Source organism: Melanotaenia boesemani, chromosome 21, assembly GCF_017639745.1.
Source record: "Melanotaenia boesemani isolate fMelBoe1 chromosome 21, fMelBoe1.pri, whole genome shotgun sequence".
In the NCBI taxonomy this organism is placed as follows: Eukaryota; Metazoa; Chordata; class Actinopteri; order Atheriniformes; family Melanotaeniidae; genus Melanotaenia; species Melanotaenia boesemani.
Genome location: NC_055702.1, coordinates 22,522,827 through 22,546,091, shown reverse-complemented (window position 1 = coordinate 22,546,091; position 23,265 = coordinate 22,522,827). Strand labels below are relative to the sequence as shown.

Sequence of the window (23,265 nt, the reverse complement as noted above, 5' to 3'; positions counted from 1 at the left end):
TCAGCATTCTGACAAGGAAAACACACACTGCTCAACAAAAAGGAGAAGACAAACCAAGAGGCTAAAACTGAACTACTAAACCCACTCCAAAAAGAAACTTCTTTAAAAAAAGAAAACCAGGTTTTCAATATTCTCCAAAAAAAAACAAACCGTTGTGACAGTGTCACAGCTGCAACTAGATGATGACATGATAAACAACAGTACCTCATGGGTTGGGAAATATTCCCTGGTGATATAATAAAATGGAAAGTCCAGTCTGGAAAACTGCTTATATCAAACTGTTACTTCGTGTTTTCTTTACTGATAATAATCAGTGGTAAGAGGAAATGACAACAAAGAGGACAAAGAGCCATGTTGATGGTGTTTAGTTAAACTCACCCCAGCTGCTGGGATGTCAAACCCCTCAGGGTGGGCAAGTTTCCATTCTCAACATCTGTCAAAACTACCTGACTTTATCTGCTGTTTTTATTAACAGTGGGAACTGAAACAGATGAGGCACAAAAACAATGAAAACACTTGTTTTTTGGTCATTCTTTTAATCCAGGTGGAGCAAACATTAAAAATGTTCCACAGACAGAAATAAGCATGTTTGAGTTTTTACATTAAACCAGGCACAATGACGACTCTAAGCAGTGAGTTTGTGTTTCATAACACGAGTTCGGCATCTGGTGATTTTTTTTTCCAAAAGCCTGGTTAGCAGCAACAGGCAAAAATAAAAACAAAATTACTCAAAGCCAGTTTTAATCATTTGTGTGGGTTAAAACTGTCTGACTTAGAAACACGTGACTTGCTTATTTGATGTAAACATGCTGCTCAGAGTGAAAATGAAGTGAGGTGTTAGTTACAGTATCGTTTCTTCATGACACCATCTGAATAGGATAATTTCTATAAATAACTTTTACCAAAAATAAACACAATCAAAGATTATAATTCTTATGTTTTTATATATTTTTTTAAATCCTGTTTAAAACAAGAGAACTATAAGTTCAATAAAAAAAAAAACACACTCTTCTCAGTGACTTATTTCTACACTAGTGATGTTTTGGCAACATGCATGTGTAAATAAGTTTTTCTCATCAGGTTATGTCAGATGCATAGATCATTGGTAGATGCTGAAGGATCACATTAAAATAACAAAAAACGAGCACCAGTTATATAGATATTTCAGCTCTATAAAAACCAGAGCACACCTCCCATTTAATGTCCACCTACATTTATACTAATGTGGTATTCCCATAAAGAACATGTAAAACAGTTATTGTATTTCTGTCACACCCTCGTGCACACTGACCAGTGTTGATGAGTCTGAGAGAATATTTTTAAACCTTTTTTGTGAGCAGTGGACTGCCCTGATGCTGTGCGTGAATCACAATCCACTGACCCATTTATGCAACACAATACTGTGAGAGACTGGTTCACCTTTTGTAACGAGATAAACTGCTCAAAAATAAAATGAGTTGGATTTTTTTTAAACAGAAGTGTTCACAATTATATCAGCTACCAGTTAGTCAAATCAACATAGCCTGACCTTTTAAACCTACCATGCAATTACTCTTTTCTTGTGTTCATCAAAGTGGTGGAAGTACGTCACACGTGGAGTCACAGTGCCCTCTTGTGGTCAAATATGTGAATGTCTTCTCCCAACAGCTTTACAGTGAGAAACAAATTTCCATATAATTTCTTTTTTTTTCTCAATCGGCACCAGTTCTACCAAAAACACTCTGAGGCTTGTGGGTGATGCAGTTCCTCACTGCCTTTTGCTGTCCAGGATAGCCCGCCAGTCGTCCGACCAGGAGAGGAGCCGTCTCTGGGAGGGGCTGATGGACAGATGCTTGTTGTGGCAGGCGGTGAACAGGATGTGCTCCCAGGCTGGTTTGGTTTCCACCCCTGATTAAAACAAACAAGTTTAACTGTGAGGATGCAAAACACTGAGACAACACAGCGGACCCAGACAATGCAACACAAAGAAGAATTAGCTCATTTTATTGCTTTGTTTTTTTTTTTTTTCCATTTTATTTCTTTTATTTCTTTTTTAAATTGCCACATTAAGTCATTAAAATACACTGGCACTAATTAACTGAGATTTCTGAACCCCTCCAATAAATATAATTTTGTCATAATAATAAAAGGTTTGTTGAATTTTAGATCCCTGTTTTAAGTGTTGAGCATTGAGGCATTTAAGTTTTAAATGTGGTATATTTGAGCTTTTCCAGACTATAAACAGAAACTATGGTGTACTTAAGAGATAAAGACTGATCTGTTTTCTGTAATTTGATATAAAACACATATTTGGCTTTCAGGGTTATAGAAGCAGCAGGTAACAGATACTATTAAAGTTTAGGATGCATTAGTGTCTGTTAGTAACAGAGAGCTGCTCTGCTGAGGTCAGATGTACACTATATTGCCTAAAGTATTGGCTCACCTGCCTTGACTTGCATGAACTTATTAGACATCACATTCTTAATCAAAGGAGTTCAACATGACCTTGGTCCACCCTTTGCAGCTATAACAGCTTCAACTCTTCTGGAAAGGCTTTCCACAAGGTTTAGGAGTTTTTATAGGAATTTTTGACCATTCCTTCAGAAGTGCATTTGTGAAGTCGGACACTGATGTTGGAGGAGAAGGCCTGGCTTTCAGCCTCCGCTCTAATTCATCCCAAAGGCGTTCTATCGGGTTGAGGTCAGAACTCTGTGCAGGCCAATCAAGTTCATCAACACCAAACTCGCTCATCTATGTCTTCATGGACTTTGCTTTGTGCACTGGTGCACAGTTATGCTGGAACAGGAGAGCGCCATTCCCAAACCGTTCCCACAAAGATGGGAGCATGGAATTGTCCACAATCTCTTGGTATGCTGAAGCATTCAGAGTTCCCTTCACTGGAACTAAAGGGCCAAGCCCAGCTCCTGAAAAACAACCCCAAACCATGATCCCACCTCCACCAAACTTTACATGTTGTAGTATGTAGTCATACAAGTACCGTTCCCCTGGCAACCACCATACCCAGACTCTTCCATCAGGTTGTCAGATCCAGTGGTGGCATTCTTTACACCACTGCATCCGACGCTTTGCGTTGTTTTTGGTGATGTATGGCTTGGATGCAGCTGCTCGGACGTGGAAACCCAAACCATGAAGCTCTCTGATCTGAAGGCCACAAGAAGTTTGGAGGTCTGAAGCAATCGACTCTGTAGAAATCTGCAGACCTTTGTGCACTATGAGCCTCAACATCCACCGACTCTGCTCAGTCATTTTATGGGGCCTACCACTTTGTGGCTGAGTTGCTGTCATTCTTTATCGCTTCCACTTTGTTATGATACCACTGATAGTTGACTGTGGAATATTTAGTATCTGAGACGCTGGTTGGACAAAGAAAGCATTGTTATGTCATTGCTTTGTACTTGTTTGTTTTGTTTTTGAAAGTCCAGGGTATTTGTTGCCTGACAGCGAAGCCAAAGATCAGAGCAGAGGGCAAAGTCCTTCCAGGTGATCCAACGCAGTATCAACGTCAGACTGGGATCAGAGAGCACAGTCCTCAGACATGCCATTGTCATTTGTTTTTGTTTATTTTCAATGATCGTGGGCATTATTTTTTAATTAATGGTAAAATTATCCCTATCTCCTCATAGTAAAGAATCCTTATAAAAAAATTCATTGATTCAAGTCTAGAACTGGATCACCCCAAAAAATTTAAGCACTCCTTCCTTGATCCATTTCTGAGATTCCCTGAAAACTTTATGAAAATCTGTGCACAGCGTTTTTAGATATGTTGCTGACAGACAGACAAACCAACGCTGCTGAATGCATGACCTTCGCCTTGGTGAGGGTAATAATCGGAGCTCTGAGAGAAATTTTCTACCCCCATAAAACAGCCCTGGAAGCCAGGAAGCTTCAGAGTGGGCCTCACAACACTCAGCAATTCTAACTGGCTGGATACATTTTTATCTTAATCTTTCATTAATTTTAGATTTCCTAATTTAGCAATCCAGCCAATACCAAATTGTAAATGATTGAGGAAATGCAGAATAACCAGGAAAATTATCTTTTGATTTTATATATATTTTTTTTTTGTTGACATGAGGACAAAAAGTGATGAAGCATTTCAGGACTTGTTTAGGCCCATTTTCCCTGTAAGAACACATCTTCAGCAGTACATGGTAAACCTAAGAGCTTGAATCAAAGGCAACTGGACTTGTTTTGTCTCTTGAAAACATTTCGCCTCTCATCCAAAAGACTTCTTCTTTATGAACTGACTGGTGAGAAGTTCCAGGTTTTTATAGCATACGAGCCTGGAAGTCCTCACCAGTCAGTCCTTTGTTGAGCATCTGTGTTGCGTGTAAAAGTACACAGGCGGAGTGGGGGTCAACGTTTATACGCCACCGATATGCCTCTGAGTCACAGGGAGGCAATCACAGAGGTGAAACAGCACCTCTAACTACTCACTCAGCTGATTCTGTAACACCAATATGATGCACGTTAGCACACGTCGATGCAGAGCTGAGCTGCCTCCGTTTGGCTCGTGTCATTTACCAGCGGTGGGTTTCTTAGGATTGATTTTTCTTTTTCTTTTTTTTTTAATGCGAGAGCCTTAAATGGGTACCAAACCCATGAAACCCATGAGGTTGTGTACATGATAACAACCACCGCCACTGTAAAATCATTGCTGTCTCAACTTTGTCTGGAAAGCAAATATTGATGCATATTGATTAAAACATAAAAACAATATTCCTGAGGTCTTTCAGTCTGGTTTTAAAGCCTGTCAGAGCACAGAATCGGCACTTTTAAAAGTTTTTAATTACATCTAATTCACCAGACTGGGGACACTGTTTTTTCTTATGCTTTTAGATTTGACAGCAGGCTCTGACACAGTCAACCATGAAATCTTATTACCTTACCTGGAACACTGCGTCGACATTCAAGGTCCCACTTGACCTACTCAACGCTTCTCTTTGAGATTTTATGTCTTCATTCATTCATTTTCTATACCACTCACAATCACTCCTAGGGAGAATTTAGAGAGACCAATTAACCCAGCATGCATATCTTTGGATGGTGGAAGGAAGCCTGAGTAACCGGAGAGAACCCACACAAACACGGGGAGAACTGTTAGAACTTAGTGGTCCACTTGACGACTCTTCCCTGCAGGCTTCAACTCACTGTCACCTTTTGTTAAACTTGAAGCTTCAAGCCAGGGTGAAAGTGATGACCCAGAGGTGAAACTGGAGTAAAGTCCAGTTTCTTTCAGCTGAGACAACTAGCAAAAATAACACCACTATTCTGGCTGTTTCCATGAAATGGATTGGAATAAAAATAATGAATGAAATAAATGTCACAGGCAATATAAGAATAATTATTCTTTTTTATGTTTTTTTTCTTAACTTGCAATTTTTATAGCTTCAACCTTTTCTGATTTGGGGTTGTATTGTCATCAAATTATTCTCTGTTTTTGTGTCTCCTTAAAAGCTTAATAGGAAGTGAGGGCGTTTTGCCTGTGATGGAACAGATAAGGTGCATCAAGGTGATATTTTAAGCCACGTTTTAAAGCATCCTTGTTTGAAAACAAGTCAGCTGGAAACAATTCAAATGCAGTGGAGGTGGCACTTGCTTCTGCCAGCTTCAGTCAACAAACAGCTACGAACAGCTGCCGTCTTGAAGTGCATGTGAACACATGTAGCAACAGTAACTAAGGCAGGATGGACAAAGTAAAAATAAGATAGTCTGACTTTGTTTAGTACATGACAGACAAAGCTCACCGTGAATGTCGGGCTTGTCATCTATGAGGATGTCACCAGTGACTAGTGTCTTGTCTTGGTCAGGATGACCTGCTCCAGGAAGTCATGGCCCAAATGCTTCTCCACCCAGGCATACTGGAAACACACACACACAAGAAGCAGATAAGATCAGTTAGAAAAATTAAACACATTTATGACTTTCAAAGGAAAATCATCCATGTTATTGATCAGAGGAAGGCTTACCTTCTCATAGGGGCAGTGTTTGTAATGTTTAATGGGGCTGGTGCAAATAAAGACATCTGTGCTGCGAGGTGGAGAAGCAAACAACAAGATCAGAGCGGAAAAGTTACAATTCAGGCCCAGACCAGTTATTAGTGACTGGAAATGACCAGTGACTTAGAGACAGCTGGTGATGTCTCGCATGCAAGAAGATAAAGAGGCAGAAAAACAATTATGTTTGATTTCCCTGATGAGAAAACAGGCTTGTTCAGACACTGCTGACTAAAGAAAATCATTCATTTCCACAAGAAGAGGAAACCTAACTGCGACTTCTATTTTTAGGCATTATCCCACCAGGCTGTGCACTTCTGGGAACAGTCCCGGAAACTATGATCACAGCAGACTGTGACTGAAATATCACTGACTAAGGTTTTATCTCTTCACAACATACACTTACAACTTCTCTCAGGGAAAAAATGAACTATTTTTCATTCATTTTATTTATTCAAGAACAAGTCTCGTGTGCCTTAAAGCACTCTCTCCAGATCCATTACCTCGACCATAATCAACATCACTCCACATCTGTCCAACTAATCTGTAACAGTCAGATTTATCCTGTAAATGTGGTCTGCTTCCCATGAACAGCATGTGAATCACATCTTACAGGGTGGCTCTGTGGGCATGCAGCTCCAACAAAGAGCATCTGATGACATATGGCTCACTTTTAATAGTGAATATTTTCTACAACAGTGGCTTTTTTTGTTATAATGTTTAGTTTTATTAGGAGATGCAGGTTCTGAGCTGATTGTCCGATTAATAACACCACTATTAGTCCTTCAGATTCACCTGGAGATTTATTTAATCTGATTCAAACATCAGGCACAGTTGGCATAAAACAAGAGCACCCTGAGGAAGATGGTGTTTGCTCGGTCTGCATTTATCTCGTATTCTATTGGCTGTAGGATGTTTGACAGACAGCTCATACAGCAACCCGAGAGAGAAGAAAAAAAATCCAAGACCACCAGTTTTGAGAGCACAGAGTGTGAGGAAAAAGAGACCAAGTTTGAACACTGGTTTGAGAAAGCAAGATGATATTTGAGTGAAAAAAAATATATATCGCTCTCAAAGCAAACAATTACGCTCTTCATTAAAGATAAAGAAATACCCCCATAATCTCGGGGTCTTTGTTCACAAGTGACGGGAGACTGGAGCAGGGAGATTCCAGTCCAGTAGCGTCTGTAGTGATGTGGACATTATACCAGTTTGATATGGTGAAAAAAAGAGTTGAGACAAAAAGGTGAAGATGTGTATTTACCAGCCCTCACTAGTGGTCATAAAGTCTGGTTGGAGCCTCTAAGTGGAATATCCTACAACTTTTAATGCAAATAAAGTCATTTGAGGTGTTGAAACACTGCACCAGCCTTTATGAGAGAGTTGAGAGCTTATTATATCATCAGAGTTCCAGCCCTGTTTAACCATCTAGATAAGAACAGAAAAGGGGCCTTCAAGTTGAAAGATTACTGCCTTGCAGCCAAAGATACAAAAAGACAGAAAATGCATTCAACCATTCCAAAGATACAGCTCCATACATAGCTCCTAGTTCAAGATTAAAGATGCAGCTGTTACATGACCCAGGAGGGGCAGAAAGAGAACGTTCTTGACAGCTGCAAGCAGATTTCTAAGAAGACGTGCAGAAATATCTGAGTGGCTGCAGACACAGAGGTTTCAGGTGACACAGTAACGTCCACCTGACTTAAAATCGTGAGGAACATCATCTTTAATGCGCACAAACCACCTGGAAAGGCCAAGTTTTAGGATAAAGTTGTTCTGAGAGATAAAAGCAGCTGGATCTTCCCTTTTTCCTCCATATTATAGTAACTGCTATAATTAGACAATGTGTAAAAGGGTGAAATAAAAGTGCACTTGAGATTTTTTCTTTTTAAGTTAATTAAGCTAGACGATTGTCTTTATTATTATGATTTATTCTCTTGGCTTATTTCCACTGCCCACAAGAGGTCAACTATACAAATGCAGAACTTAATTACTATAAATATTGTAACTAGAAGCAGTCAGAGAGCGCAGTCCTCTGCCAAGCCTTTGTCTTTTATTGTTTTGTTTTTTTTTGCCAAGGACTGTGGGCATTATTTTTAGTTAGAAGCTCTAATTGCTAAATTATCTACCCATTGGGACGAATCCTTTAAAAAATTCCTGGATCAAGGGGGCGATCACCCTCAAAATTGAATCACTTGTTCCTTATTCCATTTCTGAGATTTCCTGAAAATTTCATCACCATCTGTCCATAAAGTTTTGAGTTATGTTGCTAACAAACAATCCAATGTTGCCGAAAACATAATCTCCGCTTTGGTGATGGTACAAATACCTGCAAAATGTCAGAGTAGCTAGAATGACTTTTACAGATTTACTACATGTTGACGTGTCATTCACATGCAGCTCCTGCTGGCTTCCTCAGACTGCATGAAATCTGCTCCAACCTACATCAATAATGTTTTTACATGGACACTGCAGTCTGACTGACAGTAAAATCACGTGCCACCATAAATCTGATTAAATACTGTAGTTTTAAGCTTGAGAAAGGTTTATCCATGTTAGTCGCTTTGATTTACTACCCTAGTTTCAGGTCATTAGAGGGCAAAAAAGTCCTCTCCCAAAATAACTTCATTACATTACAGATGCATACTTTTTTTGCTCAAATTGCTCGTGCCAGTTTAATCACATAATGTCAGTTTTTATGAAAAAAAACTAAATAAAACAATAGAATCCATTTTTGGTAGCTGGGGATTTTGTTTAAAGATCAGTTCTAAATATACTAAAAATAATAACTGCGAGATCTTTTTATTTTTTTTATTTACTTTTTATTTTTTGCAGTGTCAGATTAATAATTTACTACCATTTTGGGTCATTAGAGGTAAAAAAAAAAAAGTCTTCTCCCAAAAACTGCAATGATAATATAGATTTTCTTTTTCAAACTACTGAAAGTTTAACTTTACTTTAGCAGAAAAAACTGGTAGTGAAACATTTTTAATGTAAAATTCAGGGAGAAATTACCTGAAAGGACAAAAAAAGCACTCATGCATTCACTTAATATGGATCCTAACAAACCTGACCAACAGTGCACAAGTCCAGGACTGAAAGGGTTTTTATAAGACACACACTCTACACAGGTTTCATTTGTGATTCATGCAGCTTTTCACATTCAATAACCTCCTCTGAATTATTCTGGTGTATACACATCTCACTGTTCATTAAAAAAATGCATCTGTATCAGCAGTCACGTGGGTTGTTGATGATCTGGATCTCTGATAACTTACTCATCCATCTTGGCCATCTCTTTGACAGCCTCCACTCCTCCAGGAAGAGGCTCCAGGTCTATGAAGAAGTCTTTGGACTCCCAGATACTGATGGCTTTCTCCTGCAGTCAAGACACACAGAAAGACACCACCAACATGTACCTGTGCTCTAAAGACAAAATGTGCAAAGGTCATCTTTTTTATCAAGGTGTTACATGAATGAGGTTGGATTGTGGGAGCAGATGTCTTTCAGTAATGTTTTGTATCTTGGGTCATGAGTGTGTAATTATGCACAAATTAAAGTCTGTCTATTGTTTCATTATCTTTAAAAATGACTTTCAGCTCTCACTTACACACAGATCGCTCCTCAGCTGCCCGTACTGCGTTGACACCCAGAACCCTCTCCTGTCATCCAGGGTGATGTAGGGCTCCTCCGGGTACCGGGCCCTATACTTCTTCAGGAACCCCCCCTCGAAGTCCGCAAGGACCCCGTCCATGTCAACCAGAACCCGCAGTCTCTTACCCGAAGAGGACATGTTTATGCAAATCCTCTTAAACGGATCACAGAGCAAAGTTTTCCCTCTTCCGAGTAGGCGGGTTGTAAGGAACAGTACCATCGTTGACTCTCGGCTGGCGGTGTGCTGCAGTGCCACCAACAGTCACAACTGTCTCCTAACGGCGAGCGGAAAGAGTCGATAAAAGTCCGCATGGGAGTGAAAAAGTTTCCAAATACTGCGACAGTTGAGCCTTTTGTCGACAGTGCAGCATTGGTCGTATTGTTAGTAAAGTTTAGGGTCAATGTTAGCTTAACTTCATCTTTCTGGGCGTTACTCTGTTACAGCTGAGCTAACTGTCAGTGGCTAGCGGATAAACAAAAGGGAGGTCCAACGTAACATGCACTGACTGCTATTAGCATCGGTTGTCAGTATGTTAGCCGACCAAGAACTTTCCATAGCGAACCCACAGCATCTGTAACAACTGGCTGTCTAGAGTGAAAAGGGTAGGAAACGTCTGGTTCAGCAACGGCAGAGAATGAAGCGCTTAGCTAGGAACAATCTCTACTAAGAATCGGTTTGCAACAAAGATAGTTTATACAGGAAGGATGCTTCTCTCCCAACGTTTTAAAGAATACAGTACATGCTTAGTGGTGATTAGCGGATGATTTCTGTCCTACAAGACCAATTCGTGATCATCTTTTTCTGTCCAAATCTGAAAGAAGCTATTTGGTTGTCCAACACATCACTGACGTATTAAATATTTATAATAAAAAGCAGTTATTTTTAATTTTTATATATACTATATTTGAAATGTATTTTATATGTATCTGCCTCATTAAATATAGCATGTTCTATATCACTGTTACATTTTCAGTATCAGTCGGTTGGTGTTGGGCGTAGAAAAGGGAAATTCATCCACAGTTATAGTTTTTAAATATAAAAAATTGAATTGTGTTATCTAAGAACTTAAAGGAAACTTGACGACTTCAGTCGATCCTTTAAAATAGTTTAGACATGAGCTCTTACCTTATAAAGCAGCTTTGACTTAAAAAAAAAAAAAAACCGGCAAACGTTAGGTCCAGTACTTTTTTGTGTATCTAGCCCTTTAAGAGTCTGAACTACCGTCCCTAAGTCTCGTAGAAAGCGGTTCTGTCCTTACGATCTCGCGATAGCTTTTCAGTGGCGGCTGTGTGGCCCCCTGTCTCAGTCCGGACGGAGTTGTTTCTGACGTTTGAATGAAAACCAGTGCAAATTACCTCCACTTTGGACCCAGGAAATAATGGCTTCAGCCTTGGAGCAGTTTGTGAACAATGTGCGGCAGCTCTCCGCTCAAGGTAGGGTTACTAAACTCATCTGAGTATGAAGTATTAGCTAGTTAGCTAGCGCATGCTATCCAATGCCTTGCCGATAGCAAGGCAACCAAACTGGTCATAGCCCTCTTTTTGCTTTATCATGTAAACACACTGCAAAAATGACTTTCTCGGCCTACAAGAGTTCTGCAAACTATCATCCGAGGATGTGTTGGTACATGGGGACGCTAAGGGTAACCTCGAACTTGGTAGCCCTTCAAACAACATGTCAAAATTATACTTTTTGTTTTTGTTCTAGAAAATAATTTCTGGGGACTGCCTACCGGTAGTCCCGCCTATGACTCACATGATTGGCTGATGAACTGAATTCTTGAATGCTATTGGCTTAAAGTCATCTGTCAATCGCACTTGCATTACCTCTTTTGCAAGGCCTTGACAGGACACTTGACCGACCGATTTGTACTGAAATACTTGATAGCGCGATTATTATGAACAGTTGTTTGAGTTTTTTTCGTCTTCTATGTGTATATAGATAATACAATTCTAGTATCTCATGATTAAAAAATATATAATTTTATAAGCTATTTGATTAGTGAAAAATGCCTTAACATACAATGAAAATGATTGATCTCTTCTCTATTAATGCTACTGAGGAAACACTGCATTTTATATGTGTTGAGGAGGAAGGATGTTACTTAACAGTTTTAATTTTGTAACGCTTGTAGTCACATCCTTGTGTTTATGTCCTTGTTGTGTGTATAGTTTTTCTTTTTTTACCCCCCCTTTTTTCCCTTATAGTCTAGCAATTGAAGTTTATAAATGAAAAAAAGTAGACTAAATAGCTTTGGATTTATAAAATGAATGTAAAGTTATGATGGACGCTGCTCCAAACTATCGAACGGAAACTTGACTTTTGTTTCGATCCCCCAGTGATCTTTAAAGCATGCCAGAAAGTTGCAAACTTTTAAGTTTCTAAATGTTGTTGTGCTTTCATCTTACACCCCAGGCCAGATGACTCAGCTGTGTGAATTGATCAACAAAAGTGGGGAGCTGCTGGCCAAAAATCTGTCCCACCTGGACACGGTGCTGGGGGCCTTGGACATCCAGGAGCACTCCTTAGGCGTGCTAGCTGTACTGTATGTTACATTTTCTTGCTTTATACTCATAATTGCAGGCATTCTTACATCTTCACTTTTGCTCCATTTATTTTGGAAATTTGGCAAAGATACTCTAATTTTCTCTTGAAGGTCCTGATTTACCTTTTTTTGTAATTGAGCACTGGCGAAAGACAGAAATCAAGGCCAGAATGGGTCAATTAATGTTGGAGCTAGCTTAATTTTTAGGTAGAAGACCAAAAACATGTTGCAGTTAATTATTCACATTAGCAGACAGACAGCAGTTGGTTAATTTGGCATCTGATCACCTGTTCATTAGACTCCCACAGACTGTGACATTAAATAAATCATTAAAAGCTTTTTATTTCAACCCACCTCCACCCCATGGATTTCCCTGTGATGATTTGAGGCAGTGGCTTTGTTTAGCAACAGCATCAGAGTCAAATAAACAACAGAAATTAGCTTAAAAACGTTTAAACTACTCCTGTTCAACTGCTGTTTAGTTAGTTTTTTAGGGTGATGTGAATTGTGATGGCAAATGGTGATATAGATTGAAGACAACACTCAGGTAAGAGCAATGGTGTTAATTAAATAAACCCTCATAAGTATAACTGAGATTAAGTGAGCTTAAACGTTCAGAGAAGGGATGTTTTTAACTGACTCCATTTATTTCACACAGTCATTACACACTTGGCGTGCTAATGTGAAGGGTTATGACGATATGACATGTTGTGAGAAACTGGTGAGATTAGATTAGCACCTGCACGGTGCATCTTGTTTGGTACACCATGCATGGAGTGGAGCCAGCATAAGACGGAAAACAGAATGCGGCAAAAGGCTGAGTGAAAATGCAGAAAAACGGGTGGATGAAAGAGATGAAGTGGCAAAGAAAAAGAGGAGGAGGAGGATGAGGAGGTGTCTTTGATGAAGGCTAATTTAACTGAGTGTGATCGAGACATCTTAATTACCTTCTCCCCAGTTTCTTGAGATCGGTCCCTTTTTCTCTGTTTGACTGTTTTACTTTAGTTTTTCTGCAGCAATTAATTCAGGAGGTAAACTAATTAAACAATTACACTCTGGGAAACACACCACAGGAGGTCTTTCCTGAGTGGACTGATAAGTGGAGCAAAGAAAGCTGCATAAAACCACCGAACAGAGTCTCAACATCTGCCAAAACCAGCTTTTTGTGGCCGACACCCTGAGTGTCCTCTGCAGAACGCTGCAGTGCTCCACTGCCAGCTCTGAACAGCCCAAATCTGTTAGGAGGAGAATATAACAGGAAGCTACAGCTCAAGACTAACAGGGTGCTGCATAGCGTTAAACATTTCTTTTTAATTTTGTTTGGTAATGTTGTAGGTAACGCATGGTTTTAAAAAGTAACCAACTTAAAACAGGGTAGAGTAAGAAGATAAAAAGAAAAGCTATCCAGAAGCATTGCGATGAGTTTTCTCCACTGTTCAGTGTCTTCACATGTAGGTCTGATTACCAGTTAAAGTAGGTGCTGGGTGATAAAACTATCTCAAAACTAGACTGATTACATTTACATTGATCTCTGTGATAAAAACAAGACATTCGATCCATCTACGGCAGGAATCTCAAACTCCGGTCCTTGAGGGACATTGTGTTTAGTCAAAATGTGATATCATCTCATCCAAATTTACCATCTTGTTCTTGTGCTTAGCAACGCTCTGAAGTATAAATCCAGCTACTGAGGGCTCTGGTTGAGATTCATTATCTGCCTCAGAAATCCACTTTCCTTGATTTTCCCTGCCTGGCAACAAGAAATACAGAGTTTCCAGTTGCCAATGAAAGCCACTTTAATGCCACACAACCTTTTCTTTTCCTAATCAGACGACCACAGAGGGGTTTACATTGGTATTTAAAGTGCAGTCGATCATTTGGCAGCTGGTATTAATGGCGGAGTTCAGTGGATGGTTACAGGCTGCTCCGTCTCTATGGAAATAACAGAGATGGAGGGGAGGGGAGCCTACAGTTGACATTAGCTTTATTCAAATCTGGACGAATCCAGATCGTCTCTGTTTGATGCAAATATTTAGTTGAGCGACTGAAATGTATCTTTTCAATTTGTCAGGTAAACATGGCATCAATAATCGAGCTGCAGTTAGAAGCAGAGAAGTTGGTTCAGATTATCGGACGTTTTGAAGGAGAAATAAAATCAGCTAATTATCCATGTGATGGCTTAAGCCCCACGATGGTGATGTTGGTCACATATTTTCATTATACTTTTTTTTGCAGGTAAATATTAAACCGTATTTGTATTCATGTTTTACCTTGCATTGATGATTTGGAGTGCATACGTATCAACAATGGAAGGTTATGTGCTTTAACATGTTTGTTCTTGTTTAGAGTTACCGTGGTGGTGCAAGCTTCATTTCCTTACTGATGAGAGGCGTAGCAAAGGGCGGAGGAGCTTTAAATCTGGATGCCAGCTCGTCAGGCTAAAACCATGTGCTGCTGGATCATTGGGGGGGGCGCAAACCACTATAAGTTATCTTCATTGTGTTAGGTCAGTTTTTCCCTCAGGTAAGTTTGATTTTAAGTTAAACTTTTGAGTATCGTTAAATTTAGTTGACCTCTTTTAATGGCCGGCTAGTTTAGTCATTCTTTTGGATTTTTGTATTATTTTAGGGTCAATAAAAACCCAGGTTTTGAAATAACTTTCTGTGTCCTCGCTGCTTGTACTGCTTGGTCCCTGACACACCAAGATATTTAACGTGTAAAATCCTCTAATTTCTACAGTTTTTATTTTTTAAAGGGATTTTCAAGAAATCCAATCATAAAGCACATATATAGCAAACAGACTAACATATAAACCTAATCCTACTCAGCTACCAAGACCAATCCAAGTCCCTGTTCATTAGTAAATTCACTAATGAAGTTTTTGAGAGATGTCAGCATGGCATCAGTGTTCTGAACCAACACTCATTTCTTCACATGCTGCCTGGAAAATGGGAAACAGGTGCAGAAATTTATCAAAACATGCAAACAAAAATGCAAAAACATAGTTTGTACGATTCTAATTAACTTGGAAGTCTGAATCTCTTTATGTTCAACTGAACCTTCTTGAACCAGCTTTTTCTTGAAGTAATCTTTAGTATTAGTTCCCAGACTTCTTGAAGGACTTTCCACGGCTCTTCTTTGGATGTTGGCTGATTTTTTGTTCTGTTCTCTGTCCAGATGATCCCACACTGTTTCAATAACATTGAGGTTCAGACTCTGGAGAGGATTCATCCCTACCTACATCAGACCTGCTGCTGATTTTCAGTCCAGTTCTAGGGTCATGTGACCTACCTCCGCCTTTTCTCCCTGTTTCCCTTCCTTAAGAATGGCAGCTTGACAACCATCCTTCCATTTCAGATGAGGCTTCAGTGGACAGCAAAAGGTTTGGATGGATCTAAGAACCTGCATCATATCTTTACTGGATTTGTTCCCGTTTTTTTTAAATGATATGACTTTCAGATATTTTACGTTTTTGTGCTTTCTTTCTTTGGTGCTGGCTTTTTCCTCCACTTTGCCAATACTATTATCTGTTTGTCAAACTGTCTTGGCTTAGGCATTTTTCGTAGGTGGAAATAATAAAAATGGGAACAAATTGTGTCTTTGTGACAGGCTGCTGGTAACAAAGTGCCTAAACATGCAATTTTATGTTTTCAGTATGTATAAAAACAACATTTTATTACATTAGTGATGAAACAAAAAAACCTTGATAGGTCTTCAGAAAGCCTGAGAAACGTTTGCTCAGGAACACTTTAAAGATCACAACAAAGTTTGGTTCCTTAAAAGCAAAATTTAAAGAAACAAGAGATGGCTTCACATGTTTGCATGACACTGAGTAGACAGTCTGTGTGTGTTTCTAAAGTAAATACCAACCTAGGTTATGTCTTTTGCTCTTGGCATGTTCGTGGATATGTTTTTTGGCAAAGCAGGCGAAGAAGACGCAGTAGAGGCAGGAGTGGAGTCTGTTGAGGTGGGCGCCGCACATGTGACAGATACATGACTTGGCCTGAAAGACAAGAGCGGGTTGAGGAAAGAAACAAGAGGGAAATGATAAAAACAAGGAGACAAAAAGACACAATCAGACTTCCTGAATCCTGGACTGACAGCATCAGCAGCTTCCATCCATTTTAAAAAAAATCATCTTTAGAGGTCTTAAAGAGGAAACACAGTCCAGATTTAAAGGCTGAATAATTAGGATTTTTTCTGTAAAAATAATTTAAAATATTCTCATTTGTTGTGAGGGATAAAAGGAAGCTTCCCTATAAACAATCTATCTCGTACATCAACAATGTCTTTGTCAAGTTTTTCTCCTTCAAAATAAGAGTTCCGTGCCGGAATAACTTGGGTGCACCGTGTTGCTCTTTCCAACTTCCTGGTTCCTTAACCAATCACATGCGACTCCCCACAGTTGCCTAACAACAGCAGCATGCAGGTATGGAAGCTAGTAAAAGAAGCGGACCAGAAATAGTTTCAGAAAAACCTAAAAAGCCTCAACATCCTGCTAAAAAAGCAAACGACCAAAAACAAAATAAAACGAGGATCAATATTGGAGAATCTTTTGAAAGGTGGAGAAGTCTGAGCTGGCAAAGTTTCTCCTCGACAGGTAAACACCGGAATTTTGCTTAAATTAACTGAAAAGTTTATCTTGATTTACAAAGATTTTAGTCTAATTTATTTCTCGGCACTCATTAAATTAATTTGTGACTGTGTGGACGTATTAGTGGAGTAAATTGGTGGCCTGTTGGTTTACAACAACAAATGTAATGATGTTTGGGTCAAGTGAATACTGTCTTTGTCCTTATAAACTTAAGAAAATACTATCAAATTAAATTAAAAGTGCGGCAACCTACGCGAAACTCTGAGGGGGAGGTGGGGGAGGGAGGAAGAACGCTCTCCGTGTTTTTCTCTTTCGACTGCAGTTCTGATTTGAAACACTAGGTGTTAACTTACTTATTTTGCCTTTAAAGATGCCTTCAGTGCCATAATGTCCAATTCATTTCAAATACAGTTAGTAGTAATATATTCATTTTAGAACCATTTTATGCCTTGGTCATAATAATACACTTTTTCTAAAAGAAATGTACTCATGAAAATAATCAAAGTAGGTTTTATGGCTTTATTGTCCTGGAAATAAACAATAGAGGTGTGGATGTTTCTCACTTCTAAGATGCACTCATTGGCTACTTCACCTTTAACTTCAGCCAATCACATGGTAGCAACTCAATGCGTTTAGTCATGTAGACATGGTCAATATGACACGCTGAGTTCAAAGTGAGCATCAGAATAAGGAAGAAAGGGGATTTAGGCGACTCTGAACGTGACATGGTTGCTGGTATCAGGTGGGCTGGTTTAAAAATTAAACACAAATTTGATTATCACACTTATTCGTGTCTTAAAACCCAAAGAGATAAAACTAATTTACGCACAATGCAGTGCCTGTGAAACAATCAGTTCATTTATTTTTCCAATTTCTCGCTTTCTCATAACACTCCACTGTCATGCTGCAACCCGGGGCAACTTAAAATGGAGTTTTTGTCTCTGGTGAGGGTAAAAAAATCAAAGAAAACACCAAAAGAAGTTGGGTTTCCTTATTTGTATGTTGGGCAAGTTCCAGAAAACAGATAGGAAAGTAAACAAAGCAGCTTGTGAACTTTAGAAGACTAAATAAAAATTGCAGGATTATGATATCTGACATTCAACTTTTATTAAAAGTTGTGTTATTTATCAGAAAAAGCTTTAGGTAGTAAAAAATTAAAATATTCCTTCTAGGGTTAGCGTCTCAAAAGCTCTGAGTAGGAAATGTTTTGGTTTTAATTCTCATTTATTAGTAATTACAGCTAGAGAAATACATCTGTTAAAAATCAGAGTCCATAAACTAGCATCTGTAAAGAGCTTTGACATATCAGATGGACAGGAATAAGATTCCTAATGATTGATTATAATTCTCCTGATGAGTAATAATCTAATGTTTGCCAACATGCAGATCGCTTGTTTTCAAAACTTCTGCTGCACAATGGCTTTGTAAAAGTCATTAAATAAATATGTAAACTTAACATGCAGTGGAGAACTGAATTATTAATCTGGCTTCCTATACATTCTGTTTGATAGTCACCGCGGAAAAAAAAGGGTGGGCGGCCACGAATGTGGAAGGAGGAAAGATAGCAACAGTTCAAACGCTGATGAGCTGGCACGCCAACGAGCCAGCATGAGGATGAGGAGGTGAGAAGAAATGAGCAAATGCCTGGAAGAGGAGGGCAGGGAAGAGAAACATGGATGAAAACAGAAGAGAAAAACAAAAATAAAATGAAACCCGGACTTCTGTTCTGGATCTTTATGGGATGATTGACATAAAATTAGCTAACACTGCATGAGAAAATAGATCTGTACATGCACAACTCAGTGTTTACCAACACAACCAGCTTCCTCTGCTCATCTTAAGAAAGAAAAAAACATGGATTCTTTTCCAGTCACACATGTAACACGTTGACACCACATGAATTATATAAACATGCATCAAAATGCATCAATTCCTCCTCAATCATTCCATTAGGTGTCAGTGCTGCAGCGTGCACGTGTAGCCGATCGTACACATGTAGGAATGTGTGTCAGCCGAGCGTCTTCACATCAGCATCTGAGACTGACTGCACATGTGAAGCACTTACTGTCACTGAACTTTAGGAGCTGTCGTGTCTTTTAGCAACCATCTACTTTTCTAGCTTTCTGCTTTTTTTCCCTCTAAAAAACCCGCTTGCGTTTGCATGTCTCTGCTAATGATGTAGTTGGATTATACACACAAGTTTCTATAGACTTTCGTATTCCTTGGAAATAGAAGAATTTTCTCTTTGAGAGGTGATGGGGGGAAAGTAATACAGTTATATAGAGGCTTCCCGCCCCTTTGTGTTCATAAAACCTGGTCTGGCGTAATGTGATTTGGACAAACGACCTCTGGGCAAGGAAGCTGTAAGTGGGTCGCTGGTGAGGCCACAGCAGGTCAGACTGTGGATATTCCTTCTGATGCTGCATCATACTGGAATGTGGGGAGCTCAGGGCAAGACGAAGGCAAGACTAAATTTTCTGAATTGGTAAAAATCAGAAACATATCCCTGTTGGTCCCTGTTTATTGAACAAACATGGCAAGAAAGAAAAAGGGAAAAATAAGCAGTGATACTTGTGTAGATTCTGCAAATGCTTCACGATGCATAGCTCACGATGCATAGCTCCTGTCACACAGCTCTACTTGACTCTTATCACACACTGATGAGCATATCGGAGACAGTGTGCAAACATTTCGTACATGGAGAGATGCCAGCAATCAAACCACCAACCTTCCAGTTGGAGGATGCTAATGTGTTGTCCTCCAACTCACAGCTTGGACTGTCCATCCTTTTTGCCTACAAATAAAATGGAAAACTGCTGCACTGAAAACAATTTAAGTGGTGCACTAGTGTTAATGATGCAAGTTAGTCTAAAGTTTAAAGTTAGTCTAAAGCCCTGGAGTTAATCACTTTATATGGCACTTTCTCAAGCAGACTGCATATCAAAGTCCTTAACAAACCAAATAAAAACTCTCTCTCTCTCTCTCGCTCATATCCATAACACAGACCAGTTTTTCTGCATCACTATGAAAAAGGATGCTTTCTGTTTTAGCAATTTTGTGTAATTGGAAGAAGGCAGTTTTAGAGACTTTAGGGAAGCTGCTGGACATCCATGCTTGTATATCATGAAGACAAGGCTGGAGCTTCAACAACAGATTTGTTTCATCAGGAAGCAGAGACAAATAAAGCTGGGTGTCATCGGCATAAAGAACGGGAATGTACGCCATGATTCCTGATGATGGTGACCAGAGGGGAGGGTGTATAAAGTGAAGAGAATAAGAAGACAAGAACCCTGAGGAGCATCAAAATAAACTCTGGTAACTGTAGAGCAGTGGTTCCCAACCTTGGGTTCCTGAACCCCCATGAAGGTCCCCAAAAAGCAGAAGGGGTCTGCGAGGTTTTGACTGTACAGAGCCTGTGTGATGGGTAAAATTAAGGCCATGTCCACACAGAGACAAGCTGAGGTGCATCCACATATTCACATTCTGCGAGCCTTAAAACACTCACTTACAAAACATGTCCATAGTCTAAAATAAATAAAAGCTACTTAGTAGGCCACACCTCGAGCATCCGATCACCTTTGATCCATGTACTATGTAGTTTAGTGAGGTCAGTGAGATGGTGCAGTTATAACAGTGAAGTAGTTCATGACTATCCTGGCAACCTTGATTTTTCCTGCACCCTTTCATTAATGAAACAAGTCTGAAAAACACCACAGTACAGACGATTTGTTTCTCTTTAAAAAAAAAAATGGTGATGTCTTCTTACTTTCTGTTTTTTGCTGAATTAGCCAAGGTGCATGTTCAAATTAGCCAGTGTGTTGATGTCCACTTGCGTTAAGCAAAACCCAGCTCCAACGTCACGCAGCATACTGGAGGAATAAGTCATGAAGTGCAGTTTCTCAGCCTTGGGGTGCTGCTGGACAGCAACGGCTCCAGACGCGTATAATAAACGTCACTGTGCCATCGAATGAGTCAGAACGTGGAGTTTGAAGGTTGGAAAGTTTCATAACGCATCTTAAAAAGGGCATGAAAGGACACATTTGTGCTGAGAAGCTAGCAAGTGAAAGTATGGTTTCAGCATAAAGGGCTGGAGTCACTGCTTTTTGGTATTTGCATTACAGAGATCTTCAAGGAAAAACAGTTGGGAACCATTACAGGAGAGGATACAGTGTTGGCTTGAACAAGGTAAAACCTGTCAGATGAGCAGGATAAAAACCTAAATAAATAACCTAAATAAACCAGTTTAAAGCATTGCCCTTGATCCCAATCTTATTCTCAAGTCTCTGTAGCAACATGTTGTGATCAAGGGGGTTGAATGCAGCACTGAGCTGAAAGAACACCAAAACACAGACAAGACTATTATCAGATGAAACCACAAGGCCATTTGTCACTTAAATTAGTGCTGCTTGTGTCCAGGTGTCTCTCTTTTTCAGCTACTGCCTCAGTGTTTCAAACCACAAACACACAACTACCAGGACCCAAAGTTTCCAGGCAGAAAACAAATCTGGTTTATTTGTGCAGTAAATGCTTTTAAGGCTTGTGGCTAATCTGTGTTTATATCAGTTTACTGCAACAGTTGCCACTAAAAAAAGATATATTCTATTCTATAGTCATTTAGCAGACGCTTTTATCCAAAGCAACTTACATACTTATATTCTCTTGTCTTCACCCTGTTTTGGTGAATACAATATCATCTTAACCATTATGTGCAGATTAATACATAATCATTTCTGGCGATATAACAATAATAATAATAATAATAATAATAATCCTTCAAATCAACACACTCCATGGGAGCATCTTTGGATAAACATGTGATAAGACACAGCTGAAGAGCAAAGATTGAATTCTCAAGGTGAACAAATGAAGAAAATTAATTCTGCATTAGAAGGTCATTGTCTGCTTGATGCACACTAAGTGTTGATTGTGACCATCTGTTTTCTTTTTATTTTAAACAGTAACACTTGTGAGTGTTGTTGCACAGTAGATACATAGTAGAACCAACTAAATAGCATATACAGCTATGGTATTGCATGCAATGCTTTATATGCTCACGGACAATATACTACCACAACTTCCATTACTGAGTGGAAGACAAAACCTCAATGGATCCAGATGAACTAATATTAACCAGGGGTGCATGTGTGCCAGCCTGGGCTATTGGAGGAGGAGATCCTTAAAAAACACTCGCACCACTTACTTCAGTCTAGATGCCTCCCACTGATCCCCTGCACATGACAGTGGGCTAATGCTTGTACCACTGCACACAAGTGCAGGATAAAAGCAATCGTACACTGCAGATGCAAGCGCAGTATGCTAATATTTGGCACATCTGTACTATCCGCACATGTCCTGTTTTTTTTAACCAGCTACATAACATTCTTCGTGTAGATTTTTCGGGGTGCTGATTGATATGTGGTAACGATGTATGTTTTTAACTTATTCCAAATCTGAGAATGGCCCACAAACAAGGAAATACCCCTGTCTGAAGGTGGAAGGAAGTAGAGCAGCTGCAGGCGCAGAGCCAATGCAAACAGATGCACATTAAAGGCGGCTAGCCCTCTGATCTAGTGTGTGGGTTCTCGCTTCGATAGAAGGCTAACCGTCGGCAACGAAGGGTTCATTACAGTAGTTTGCTTAAGCTTGGTTTAAACGTAGCTGTGGATATCCTGTCGGGTTGGTATCAAGGCTAACTCTTAAGGGAAAAAAATAAGCCCATGAGGCCAGGTAGTACTTAACTGAGAGCAACAGTAGTTTTGCATCAAGTGTCTGGGTATCCGATGTTTGTGTTGTTTTGGAAGGGCGGGGAACTGTCCACGCACGCGATGCGAGCTCACGCAAACATACGCGCACCCAGAAAAACACACGATGTGGTTAGAGTCAGCTTCTAAACATTATTTCTGTCACTTGTTACCTTGCGTTTTCTGGTCTCAGCGGAACCGCTCCACACGAAACACTGATAAATGAGCCTCAGGTTCTGCTTCCAGTTGTCCACTTTGAAGCCATTGACATGGGGGCAGCCTCCGGGACTCATTGTAGTCACAGCATCCGGCTTTATTGTCCTGTGAGCGACGAAACCGCTTCAGATCCCTCCACACAGCCACAGTCCAAATGGGCTCTTGGCTAGCTCGCCAGGTTCGTTACCCACCGAATGCTGCGTTCGGGCTAACTGGACATGTTGGTTGCGGGAGCCGAGACACGCGCAGTAGCAAACATCAAGGCAAATTTCAAAATGTGCCTATTTTTTGGGAATAAATATCATTCACGCGCTTGAATTCGGGATTGCGCAGCACATTATATAGTTCTACACATTGGCTAATTTACATGTTAGCACGCTGGCTAAAGTTGCTTAGCATTGGAATTTCAACAGTCGATTACACAGTAACTGTCATCAAGACCCTCCTCATTCAAGGAGGTGGACCAATGACAGTCCAGTTTTTAGCTTGATTGACGTTTGAGAAATAGCTTTTTTTTC

The 23,265-nt window shown here is 39.7% G+C and overlaps 2 protein-coding genes and 1 long non-coding RNA gene across 5 annotated transcripts; 1 reads left to right on the top strand and 2 right to left on the bottom strand.

Annotated features, from left to right (window-relative positions):
• Positions 1 to 516: 516 nt before the first annotated feature.
• Positions 517 to 10,834, bottom strand: LOC121632496 (5'(3')-deoxyribonucleotidase, mitochondrial-like). The gene is given in 6 exon segments (XM_041974059.1): positions 517 to 1,887; positions 5,748 to 5,804; positions 5,807 to 5,861; positions 5,970 to 6,030; positions 9,275 to 9,375; positions 9,607 to 10,834. Coding segments are annotated over 6 exon segments (678 nt in total). The 5' UTR covers positions 9,871 to 10,834; the 3' UTR covers positions 517 to 1,747.
• Positions 10,835 to 10,918: 84 nt separating this feature from the next.
• LOC121632500 lies at positions 10,919 to 15,791 on the top strand. 2 transcript variants are annotated; one of them, XR_006008917.1, is made up of 4 exons: positions 10,919 to 11,084; positions 12,067 to 12,196; positions 14,543 to 14,719; positions 15,374 to 15,791. It is a non-coding gene; the product is annotated as an uncharacterized LOC121632500 (long non-coding RNA). The 2 variants fall into 2 exon arrangements; XR_006008916.1 differs by having other exon boundaries at positions 10,920 to 11,084; positions 14,543 to 14,702.
• LOC121632498 (ubiquitin carboxyl-terminal hydrolase 22-like) lies at positions 14,941 to 23,175 on the bottom strand. 2 transcript variants are annotated; one of them, XM_041974064.1, is made up of 3 exons: positions 22,705 to 23,175; positions 16,067 to 16,199; positions 14,941 to 15,137 (listed from the first exon to the last, which is right to left on the bottom strand). In XM_041974064.1, the coding sequence occupies exons 1-3, from the start codon at positions 22,822 to 22,824 to the stop codon at positions 15,127 to 15,129; spliced, it is 264 nt and encodes an 87-aa protein (XP_041829998.1). In that variant the 5' UTR covers positions 22,825 to 23,175; the 3' UTR covers positions 14,941 to 15,126. The 2 variants fall into 2 exon arrangements, with proteins under 2 accessions (XP_041829998.1, XP_041829997.1); XM_041974063.1 differs by lacking the exon at positions 14,941 to 15,137 and having other exon boundaries at positions 15,822 to 16,199.
• Positions 23,176 to 23,265: the final 90 nt, after the last annotated feature.